The 12,770-nt window shown below is 36.1% G+C and overlaps 1 protein-coding gene across 4 annotated transcripts in view; it reads left to right on the plus strand.

The window, feature by feature from the left end:
• The window catches only part of LOC143037535 (TOM1-like protein 2), a 40,960-nt gene extending 37,590 nt beyond the window's left edge, over window positions 1–3,370 (plus strand). For all 4 annotated transcript variants that reach the window (XM_076205919.1, XM_076205921.1, XM_076205922.1 and 1 more), the window contains one exon: window positions 2,216–3,370. In XM_076205919.1, the coding sequence (XP_076062034.1) occupies window positions 2,216–2,422 (207 nt within the window). In that variant the 3' untranslated portion in view covers window positions 2,423–3,370. The remainder of the gene's footprint in view (window positions 1–2,215) is intronic.
• Window positions 3,371–12,770: the final 9,400 nt, after the last annotated feature.

Below are 12,770 nucleotides of genomic sequence, written 5' to 3' on the forward strand. Positions count from 1 at the left end.
TCATTAATTGGTGACCACCCCCCTCTTCATCCCCTCATGTAGAAAAAGAGAAGACAGGGAGAAATCCCTTTGGGCTGCCTCAAAATATCATTCACACATACTCCGTAGCCCCCCACTCCCTTCCATGCATCAAAGCATCATCCATACACAACCATTCTCCACTCTCCCCTATCTTTTGTTTTCTCCCTTCCTTCCTCAACAGACATCCCTCTCTTTCCCAATGCCCCTTTTACCCCATCCATCCATGTCATCCTTGGTCACCCCCTCATGTTCACTCCATTCCACCTTTGCCTTCCACACTTCTTTCATTAATCTTTCTTCACTCATTCTTTCCATGTGTCTGAACCATCCCAATATTCTCATCAACCCTATCTCCCAACTCCTTTTCCACCCCCACTCTCCTCCTCACCTCATTTCTCACTCTATCCAGCCTAGTAACCCCTACCATACTTCTCAGGTATTTAATTTCAAACACACATAAACTCTTCCACTCTTATGTTCCATGTTTCTGCCCCATACAGTGCTGTCGACACAATCACCCCTTCATCGTTTCCATTCAACCACCATTACCTCTCTTATCAGTGTTTCTTTACTCCTTCAAGTACCTTTATTGCCTCCTTTTCCATTATTTCCTTTCTTCTGTTTTTTACTGTACCATCTTGTTAAACTGGACTTGTTGCTTGTGTATTTTTATCCATCCTCTCTGTTCTGTTCTGTATGTGTGTGTTGGATTTTGCAGCAGTGACATTGACCTGAGCAGTAATATGTGCATAAGTGGTTTTAATGGTGTGGGCTGGGTGTGTGCTTTGACTTTTGAAATGAATGTATATGAGACTGGAGGTGATGTTCATGTAAATCTTGAGGTAGCTTGTAAGAATTGTATATTCATTTGACTAAGTAAGATTTAAAGACCAAATATTGGTTGCAGTACAGTGTATGGCATATGCCTAAGATTACCATAATGATGATAATTTTTGCCCTGAGTTTCAATGACTGTAAGCTTACAGCTTCCACAACAACCATCCCATGTTTCTGGAAAGAAACTGGACTTATGTCTGCATTGTATCAGTGTGAGACTGTGTCACTGGTAGTAGTAGTAGGAGGAGGAAGGGAGTAGTCACTATTTGTCTGCTGGTGTTGTGTAAAAAGGTGGAGGAAATACAGTTGAAGTTAGGGATCTTGGGTCTAGAATGAAGATAGTGTCAGACCCTCAGCAATGCAATTCTAGATATAAATGAGGATATTGATGAGTTTTGCAGAGAGTCAGCTGGGAGATGACTCTGATGTCCATCTCACAGTATCACCTCGTGCAAGTACCTCTTGATGATCCCCTAGGTATTCAAAAACCAAACCAACAGTCTTTTAATATAAGAAAGAAGGAGAAAAGGGTATTTGACTAATGAGGAACAGAAATGTGATTTCATGGGTCTTTTTCTTTTTGTAAACACACAAGCTTTAGATTCATAATATTGTGATTTCATTGCAATGTATATCACAGATGCTGGATTTTGTAATCTTTTTATTTGTAATGGATGTCCTTGTTATCCATGTCATTTGTATCCCAGAATGAGTTCTGTGCTCTCAGAGTTTAGGTGATTGCATTTTATGTGGTAAAAGCTTGCACACATCATAACCTAAGCTTATTCTTCTTCACGCAATTTAAAGATTCTTTCTTAGTGGAATGTCTACTGGTATTATTTGCTAAGAATGATGTATATACATTTCATGGAGGAATGGAAAGTAGTAGATATATTTTCCACATTAATTTGAGATGCTAATTGCCACTGCTTTTCAATGACTGAACATTTCACTTGTTAAGTTAGCATGATACAAATGGATTGATTTTTTTTAAAATGATATCCTCATTATAGAAATATTGCAAGTTCCCCACCAAAAGTATTGTTTGTACTTTTTATTTTTTAACTTTATATGGACAAAATGTATATTGGAAAAATGCCTAGATAGTATTCATGCTTGTGCCAATCATGGAATTAAGGTAGTAGATAACACATAAATAGGTGAAAGTAATACTTATGAATTACAAGATCATATGCTTAAAACTATAGGCCCAGTAAATTTAGATAGGCTACTTTTTAAAGCGAAGTTATGCTTTTGAAATAAAAGAAAAGCTCATTCTTTTAGAGACTCTTCACTATAATACTTAATATTTCATCACTATGGCTATCAATTTTGATTTGTTTTTCTTTCATTAAAGCAACCCAATGGTCAAGGAGGAGGTAATGCTGGTGGAGGTCCTGAAGAAACCATCACCTCATCAGAGTTCGACAAGTTCCTTGCTGAGCGTGCTGCTGCAGCAGACACTCTTCCAACCATCAGTGCTGCCACAGGGTCATCAGGTACCACAGCCCGGCAGCGTACCTTCAACAAAGAGGAGAAAGAGAATCAAATGTTTGCTCTTTAGTGCAGGATGATCTTCAGAGCAGTTAAATTTGTGATTAAATTGTGTAACTTTTTATTGTTATCAAGGTTTTATCAAAATAGGTTAACAGTTGTATCACACTAATATGAAGGAAGTAAATCGGCATTTCTTGCATCTTTGGGGTGCACTTGATGTTTGAGTTACCAGAAATCTATTGCTTTGAGGTTTAAGGTTAGAGCTATAGCAGAATTTATGTTCACCTTTTTAAGAACTACAATGTGAATATAATTGGAATGATAATGCTGTACAATACCAAAAAACATTTTGTTCTGTTATTCACCATATAGTAGTAGTTCCATCCATACAGTTTCAGTGAGATGCAAAGAAAGCACATACATATTTAGACTGGACACCAATCCCTCATGCTTAGGGATAGGTAGCTAGTGTAGTAAAGTAATTGTTATTGTCAGAAAAGCAGATTGCTATATAGTTATATATTTTGTACCAAAGTTAAAACAGTACCTAGTGAATACCATGGTAGTTTTGCTTAAGGACAAAGATTATATTTATTCTTAATATAATTTCTGTGAAATCAGCTATTTTTACTTGCATTACTTTTCACTCAGTATATGGTAATGATAATGCAGCTTATAAACCCATAAAACTGCAATATCCTTTGGTTAACTTTTGTTTCAATAAAAGTGCCCTGCAAGGTCGGTCCCTATTGGCAATTAAAAAGATAAGATAGTATGAGCTTCCACCAAATAAAAGAAGTAGCCTATCCCATTTTTAATGTGATAGATGTCCAGTCTAATTCATGAAATTTTTTTCATTATATGACATATCCATAACTACATTAATATTGCTGCAAAGCTATTGCTGTAAAGCGAATAATATCCTTGATACATAGACATGTGTGATACAAGAATTGTACCAAAGTTTAATTTTTGCCAAGCTTAAACCTAGAGGCATAATAATCATTAGCAATTATATAGTTATTTATTTTTCCTTTGATCTAATGGGAGAATATATGTACAGTGCATTGACATACAGTAGATTAAGGTTTGGAATAACCTACCTGTAAGCAGATCCTTATTATTACCAAGGATGTGGCATACCATCAGGCAAAAGTGATTGATGGAAGGTGAGAAGTACCTCGTGGAACTGAACTGTCCATAGGGTAAGGATCTACACTTCATATGGATGTGCGTAGGGTGACACTGAACATGGCAGTATTTAGCAAAATTGTTTGGAGATCTTCCCTCTTGGTGTTGTGCATTAGTGAAGATACAAGTGTTTATCTTGTAGGTGATCGTGGAAATTCACTTCTGGGAGGAAGCAAAGAGAATGGTGACAAGGGATTAGGGAAATAATGGGATCCTGGACATGCAGTGTGTGAAATGGGAAATTGGTAGAAGTGGAAATTAAGGTTGGAACTAGAAAAGTAGGTGATAAGGTTGAGTGTTGATAAACAGTGGTGGCAGCTAGTGGAAGAAACTGGGAACTCTTTCTAAAAATTGACTACAAAAACGTATTGAATGAAATTGAAAATTTAGACAAACTGAAGACAAGGATAGCAAAGATGAATGATTTGTTGAAGATACTCATGGATGACATAAAGAAGGCAAGGAAGACCATGAGTTATTTCAACTCAAGAAGTATGGCTAATTGACCAGGTAGGGCAGACAGAAAAAGTAGCCAAGCAAATTGAGAACCAAGAAAGTGAATTTGACCATTTAGAAATTGAATATGAACCAAATATTGGAAAGAACAAGTTTGAGAACAAATTGGAACAAAGGAAAGAAAATGTGTCTTGTATAAATGAAGAAAATATGAAAAGAATAATCTAGAAATTAAATTGTGAGAGTTGTATGTGGAACAGCAAAAGAATGAAGAATAGAAACATTTGAAGAAAGAAGTAATAGAGGTACTAAAGATTAAAGAATCACTGGTAAGAAATGTAGTTGACTGAAATATGTCATGATTGGGGGGTGGAATGGGGAATACATTCCATCCAGATCAGAAAGAAAAAAAAAAAAAAAAAAAAAAAAAAAGGAAAGGAAATACAAGGAAGCAGGTAATGCAGAACTAACAGATGAGTCGTACTATGTATCTTTACACCAAAGGTTTTTTTCCCCCATATAAAGGAGGTAGCCAAGTCAAAATGCAAGTACCCACTTCCACCCATTTCACTCCCAGCCAAGCCACTCCCATCCACGACCCTTTTTTCCCTCTCATCTTAGCTCCTCATGGATGATAGGTCATCCCTGTATCCTGCCCACTGCCCTGGGTGAGAAGCAATGCAGCAAGACACAGCACATCCACAGTATGGCTGCTTCACTTAATTGGTGACCCCACCTCTTCATCCCCTCATTCAGAAAAAGAGAAGACGGAGAAATACCTTAGGGGTGGATCAAAAGCATGCAGAATTTCAGGAAGACTCCATTTTGTCTGCATATACTGGGGTAGACAATTTCTTTGAAGATAGTGGAGAAAGTTCAAATTTATGGATAATATATAGAAAAATGGTCTTGAAATTTTGTATGCCAAGAATGAATGGGAGAAAATCTAAAACATTAAAAAAGACTTTTAAAAAAGTTCAAAATTGAAAAAAGGCATGGGAGAGTTGTAAAAAGAACAATAAAAACAAAAGAATACAAAACTGAAATGAATACACAAGAATTAAGAGATATAAGGAACTAATTCAAAAAGGGTGAAATTGCCAAGTGTAAGGATGAACCTAAATTGTTTTATCATGTTGTAAATAGTAAGCCGAAAAGAATCTCCAAGCCAAGAGTAGATGGGATAGTATATGCAGAAACTGAAAAGCAAGCTGAAATAATGAACTAAAGTTTCCAGTTGGTATTTACTAAGGAAGATGACTTGGAGGAAGAAAAAGAAACAATTATAGAGATTGTATTAAGCAATTTATGAGTGGAAATGTGTGAACAGCATAAATCACTTGAGAACTTGGATGAAAAAAAAGCCTCAGGTTCAGATGGAGTTTTCATTTGTATATTAAACAAATTCAGAGAACAATAGAGGGATAAGATACAAGAAATGAATGCATATTCCCTAGAGGAAGGAAAGGCACACCTAGATTGTAAGAAGGCAAATGTGGTCCCAATATGTAAAAACAGATGTAGGGAGAATCCTCAATATCCTTGACCAGCTAGATAACCAAAACATGTGAAAGATCAGTGGAAAAAATACTTCAGAGTGACCAGAGTTTTAGTATCAACACCGTGTGAGATCGAAACCTTTATTGGTACGACGTTTCGCTTGTTACAGCTTTTTCAAGTACAGACATATGGCAAACACTCTGAGTACATATAGGCCGACGGGGAAGGAACTGGGAGAGGTTATCAGGGAGGGGTGGGTGGTAGGTGGAAGCCCTGAGGGGGGGGGGGTAAGAAGGGGACGGGTGGGAATTGGTGGAGAAAAAGGAGGACATTTCGGACAGTTTGTTGAAATGGACTAATGGGGACATTTCATACATTTGTATAATGCGGGTAACAGATGGATGATAGGAGGGGCGATGTTGAACATGCCTCTGTTCTGCTCAGAGGCATGTTCAACATCGCCCCTCCTATCATCCATCTGTTACCCGCATTATACAAATGTATGAAATGTCCCCCTTAATCCATTTCAACAAACTGTCCGAAATGTCCTCCTTTTTCTCCACCAAGTCCCACCCGTCCCCTTCTCACCCCCCCCCCCTCCGCCCTTCCACCTACCACCCACCCCTCCCTGATAACCTCTCCCAGTTCCTTCTCTATCGGCCTATATGTACTCAGAGTGTTTGCCATATGTCTGTACTTAAAAAAGCTGTAACAAGCAAAATGTCGTACCAATAAAGGTTTTGATCTCAGTGTTGATTCTCACAGTCTTGTCAGCTTTGGCCTTTGTGTTTCAGAGTTTTAGTAGCTAACCAATTCATTTTCAGAAAAGGAAGGCCCTATGTAATGACTACACTCAATTTTTATGCATTAAAGAAATGGTTGGGTGAAGTGTGTTTATTTGGATCTAGGAAAGGCTTTCAATGAGGTGCTTCACAGATAACTACAGTAATATGGAAGTTGGAAAATGTTGGAGGGCTTATGAGGAACATCCCGGAATGGATGAAGGATCTCATAAAAAATAGACATGTACAAACAGTAATAAGGATAAAGTGAGAGATTGGAAAAAAATTACTAGTAGGGTACCGGTACCACATGGCTCGTTGCTGGCACAATAATGAGAAGTGTGAAAAAGTAGGAAAGTTGTAAATTGCAACAGGGAGATCTAAATAAGGCATATGAATGAAGCCAGAAGTGGAAAATGAAATTTATTGAAGAAAAAATAATAATAGTATGGAAAATAAAAGTAAAACAAAAAATGAGGAGCATAAACCAGGAGGAGTGTAGCTGTGGCTAAAGCCATTATCTTTGCCCTATGTGCTTGAACTGTTAGGAAAGGTAACAGTCACCACTGGGAATTAAAGAGGAGTGTGAAATTAAAACCCACAACTATGTAAATGCGAGACCAGTATGCTTTAAATTTTGCCACCAGTGCACTAGTTAAAAAAAGTAAAAATGGAAAAGGATCTAATATTCTTGATTATGGATGATTTGTCACTCGAGAAACAATGGTAATAACAGCTAGTATTCTTGATTATGGATGGTTTGTCACCAGAGAAACAATGGTAATAACAACAACAACAACAGGTGACATGTTGTTGATTACATGGTGACAATTCACTTTAATGATGACGTTAGGGCAAAAAAAAATCCATCCTAGACCGAAATGTACAGCAGTGATGTGGTCTCAACATAAAAGAAAAACATAGGAAAACTAATATACAAAGAGAAGCGCCTAAAATAAACCCTAGTTTGGGTGATAAAATGAATTAAGAAAGATTAGACAATCTGGGATTGACTATACTGGAAGAGAAAGAGGTGATGTCATAGGTATTTTTAGAACCATGAATAATGTAGGGAAATAAAACAGAAAGGATCCATCAGTTTGGGGTGAGAAACTATCAAGAAGACATGGCAAAAAACTAAAGAAGATGGGATGTTTGCAGGATGTCAAGAAATGTGGCTTTCCATGTTGACGCTTCATTGATCAATCTGTTGCCCAAATCTCTCTCAGAGGACCCACAGCTTCTAGATAACCAGCAAAAGCCACCAGTCACCATAAGTCATGCAAGGAACAAATATGTTGTTTTCTGGGTATGGCTAGGGCAGGACAGTGTAGGATGAGGTGTTTGGTATCATCTGTGTGATGGTTGCATCTGGGTCAGTTTGTTTCTATGGTTGGGCCTAGTGTTGTTCTTGCTTCTATTGGGATGGATTTTTCTATAGGGAGTAGGGAGTTTGATGGTTGGTTTTGAAGTGCTTATTCTGTGATCTCTGTGTGTATTTGATTTTGTATGGATATGTTGTTTGGCGCAAGTAGTTGCTGTAGATGTTTGAGTAGTATGCTGCTAGTGTATTTTTTTTTCTTCTGTTGGTTGTGGTTGTTTTGTGTAAAGGGATGGCTGGGTAGGATTGAGGACTCTTGCATAAAACTGTGCCTTTCATTTCCCATGGTATTCTGTGGGAAGGATTTTGGTTTGTGCATGCAGATGTTCTATTGGGGTAATTTTGATACATCCTGTTATTATTTCCACTGCTTTGTTTTGTGCAGGTCGTGATTTTTTTTCTTTCTTTCTTTCTATTTGTGATTGTTGGGAACCATGCTGTGGAGGCATAATTGTGTATAATTCCCAAGAACTGGATTGTGATTAGAGCTTCCTTCTGTTAACTAAAACTTGTGATTGTTACTGATCTTAATATATAAATTTTCTTGTAGGTTTCCACTGTTAGGTCTTTGATATGTAGGCTGAAGGATATGTATCAAAAGTGAGGCCTAGGATTTTAGGGTTCTTTTCCAATGGAAGGATTTGGACATTTGGATGTTTCATCTATTCATATTTGCCTGGCATGAGCAAGTTTATTGATATTTGAGGGGAGGTCTTCATTCTATTTTGTCAAAGCCTGTTCAAGTTTGTCCAAACAAGTACGAATGTTTGCAGCAGCTGTTTTGTAGTTGTTCTGCTATATTGTTAGGTCATCTCCAATAGTGAGCACTTTGGCGTTATGCTCTAGATCTGGCATGGGAAATACATAGATGCATTAATTTGTGGAATAAAAATTGAAAAAGAAAGAATCCAATCAGACAACAGAAGTGAATTTAAAGCAAAAGTTGAAAAATGAAACACTGAGATTGTACCCCATGAGCACAGCTCCAATCCTATATATTACAATATGGTAAATACAATTAGGTAAATAAACCTAAATGATACAGTTGTAGACCTATAGGTAAGAATCTACTTCTACGCCAGTATATGAAGGAGCAAAAATATAATGTAGGAGAGTTGTTGTTCAAGTTGAAGACAACAGGGTTTGAATACTGCATGGCCATGGATAATGAATTGTAAACTGTGCAGGTACACTTTGCCTACCAGGGTTGAAACTTTGAGGGGCCGTGTATCAATCAATACTGCAGCATAACTTTTACAGAGTTCCAGTGAAAATGCTTTTGATTGCTACATGTTTTACAGGCAGATAAGTGTTGAGAGGAGAAGATAAAAAATATCCTTGTAGAATTAAATGGTAATAACAATCTTGTAAAGACTCTACTTTTTCTGCTCTGTGATGGACCTTATTTCACTTATTAATGAAGCTACTAGAATGTTTGAGGTTGTGCATACCATCGTTCAATTAATGTTAGTATTGGATAATCACAATATTAGTCAAAAAAGAGCAGTTGATCCTGGCTTGAGTGATCACAGTTTAATGTACAGTATTAGAAAGATCTTCAAATGCTTTTACCTGCACAACTGCACTAAAGTTAATAACTCGACCATTAAACATTTGTTTGTTGAAAGTTCTCTCATATGAATTTGCCTTAGCCTTAATTTTTTTATGTAGACCAAACTGAATATAATTTGAAATCTGTGTGTAGGAGTGTCCGTGTTGCTCCAGCAAAATCTGAGTAAGAATGTTCAGAGCTTTGATTATCACTGGGTGAAATCATGAATGAAATTAGCTTCAGAGATAAGGTTCATAAAATGTATATAAAAAGAAAGAAAAAAAAATCCAAAGATCAGTGGCATTTGGAGGCACCTGCTTGTGGTGCCACTGCAGTTGAAGAGGCAGTGATGTGTGCCTTACCCACACCAGAGGTACAGCCCCATGGGTTGGCACATGGTCCCCTGAACGAATAGGGCATCATGACTTAGAGAGCTATAGGTTCAACCTGTGGTTATCACATGCTCTCACAATGCTTTGAGGGGACCATGAGACTATAAATTAATAATCCAAAATCATGCAAGTAATCAGATTGTTCAACACATGGTCATTAGAGCAACAGACGACCATTCAAATATACCCTACAAAACAAAATAAAAAACCTCAAAACTTTTGGAAAAATATTAAACACTTGGTCACTTCTGAAGCTACAAAAAAACAAATACAGTAACATCATCTTGAGTACAGAAAGGAGGAATGCTATTAACAAAGCATTGTCCACAAAAAAAAAAAAAATAGTTATTGTGACTCCTGGCACACAACTTGCTTGTATGGAAAGGACCATCTTGCAAAGATTATAAGTATTATAAAGATTATGAATAGTTGCTATTGACTACAGGAGCTGTTGCAGGGTTCTTCTGCTCTATCCACAGTTGAGGTTAGGAAATTTTCAAGAAGTAAAATTCCTTTCACAGGACTAATATTAGTTTTATGAATGAAGCAGTGATAGTGATTGCTTAAAGTATAACTCGATCAATCAATCAATAGAGTCATCCAACAGCATTTCCTATTATTTTAATTAGGACATGTTTCTTATTATAATAGAAAGGTAAAGCAGAACTCAGATATTACAGACCTATGTCAGTACTCATCATATTCAAAATAATGGAAATGAGCCAGATATATGAACGCCTCTATGTTAACCTGACAGATCAGCTAAATTCCAGTTTCAGAAAATCATATATATTTAGTATAGTTAACCGATTGTGTTGATTAAGAAATTGATTCACACAATTTATGTGAAGTGGCAACGCTTGGCCTTTAAAACACTTTTCATACATTAGATAATAATATATTATTGATTGATGTTAGTGGGGTGAAGCCATACCTACTAGGATAAGAAAAATTGCCACTGTTTATCCCTTCAGTATGGTGACACTCCCCTAAGCTGAATAGAATTGCCAGGCATTTATCTGGAATGAAATTTATAATGGACATCACTATGCCAAAAGGGTTGAGATCCTCTTCACACCTTGAATACTGTGGTTCCCCATAAGCTAAATAAGATGGTTTGATAACAGCCAGAATGAGATTCAAAAAAGGCCATTTCAGTGTTTAAAGGTTTAATGGAACTTGGTCTAATCCAATAGTGATAAACTGTAATTTCTCAAGGAAAATATCCTTGGATATTCATTGTATTTTCCTAAGTGTACAAATGATTGTCTTTTGTGGAAATCAAACCAATGTAAGTAAGATTTGTAGCCCTAGTCATAGACTGCTTGGCCACAACAGAGCTCATGGATTTTGGTTTAATTCCCACAGAGGAAATTCATTCATTCAATCTGTCAAAAGATGAGTGCATACTTACCTAATTGCATTTCCCTAATTGTAATATAAGGGAAAAGAGCTACACTCATGGGGTCCCAACATTTTCTCCAGTTATCATACCTAGTTTTATTTCACTTATGGTTTTAGCTTGGGCTATAATATATCATCTAGACTAATCCAGAAGTTGATGTATCTATATAAATATATATATTGTATTTGTACATAGACAATATGAACACAACATATAACCCCTCATATACAGGATAGTACTCGTCCTTTTCTTCTGGCTACCACCAGGCTATATTATTCAATTCTGTGGCATCCATTCAGTAACAAAAATATTGATGTAAATTACTGAGACATTCATTGGTCTTAAATGGTTTCTAATAAAAAAGAGTTTATCAGACAGAATTTGTGTTGAGTGACTCGTTAAGGAATGTAAGTAATTGGCTGGGGGTAAATAATTTCATTTCAGTAGATTTTCTCATCTCCCTATGACACCAGACTATCTCTCACCTGCTAAATGTTAATTTTGATAGCAAAAAGTTCTTCATAACAACATATTGGACCAGCATGTATCAAGAGACATTATTACTAATAGAATTGTTAACCTCTTAAGCATGATGACATATATGGATTTCACTTAGACTGTTGTCTGATTATATTCAACTGAGTCATTGTGGCAAGAGAATTAATATCTCAATCCTTTCAAAGTGATGATGCCCTGTACAAATTTTATTCTGGCTAGTGCCAATTAATTTCTTATAACTATGGGGATATTACTGTAAAAAAAAAATAAAAAAAAAAAATAAAAAAAAATTGGTTCCAGAACAAAATTCCTTGTTAGAAAAGGAAATGTGAAAATTAGACATTAAGAAAAACTAATAATTAGCTTCAGCATTAGGTCATTATCATTTAGATTAATCTTATTTCATTGTGGTCATGTGAATAAACCCAATGAAATAGAAATTGTGAATATCAAAAGAACTTTATCAGAACATTGTTAAATGTACCACTGAATATGTATACTGGTTATACTTAATTCAAAATTCTTGATACTTAATAGATACTTAATTCAAAATTTTAAATTTCATGTTGACAAAAGGGCCATACATTCAAAATGTACCATATTCATCTGATAGTCATTGGTAAGATTCCAATCTATCTTGCTACGTAGTTCACACATATAAGAGATGTACACAATATATATTTGAACATGTTCTAGTCTATCACTGCAGTCCCTATGTTTAGCAGAAAACAGTAACCAAAAGAAAAGTGGATCAATAGCATGGTAAAACTTACTTTGAATATGCACTCAATTGAACAGGAAATTTATTAGAAAAAAAGATAAATAATATATTTTGGATGGTGTTCTTGCATTGGTGTTGTATACTTTTGTAACTTTTTTGTAATTATAAGGTATCCTCTTAATCATAGGGGTAATCTTTACCATAAGGTAGCTTTTTAGTTTTTATGAGGGACCATAATGAGAACAAGTCTCTTGACTTTAATGTGTTATATTGGTCTTCTGTTATACTTATTATGTTATGCATTGTTTATACACTATTGTACTTTTTATGTATATTGACAGAGAACTCAAATAAATTTCTGTCTATCTTTCTATCTGTCTATCTATCATTCTAGCTGTCTATCTTTTCATCTCTGGTGGAACACATTGATGCCTCAAGTTTCACTGATTTGAAACCCACAGCCCCACAGTAGCTGGGCTCTCCTATAGCTCTCCTGGAGAAGAGACTTTGGACTGCTGTTTGTATTGTAGTAGTGTG

The sequence above is a fragment of the Oratosquilla oratoria genome, chromosome 22, assembly GCF_046742065.1.
Source record: "Oratosquilla oratoria isolate Oo_2021 chromosome 22, ASM4674206v1, whole genome shotgun sequence".
NCBI classification, from domain to species: domain Eukaryota; kingdom Metazoa; phylum Arthropoda; class Malacostraca; order Stomatopoda; family Squillidae; genus Oratosquilla; species Oratosquilla oratoria.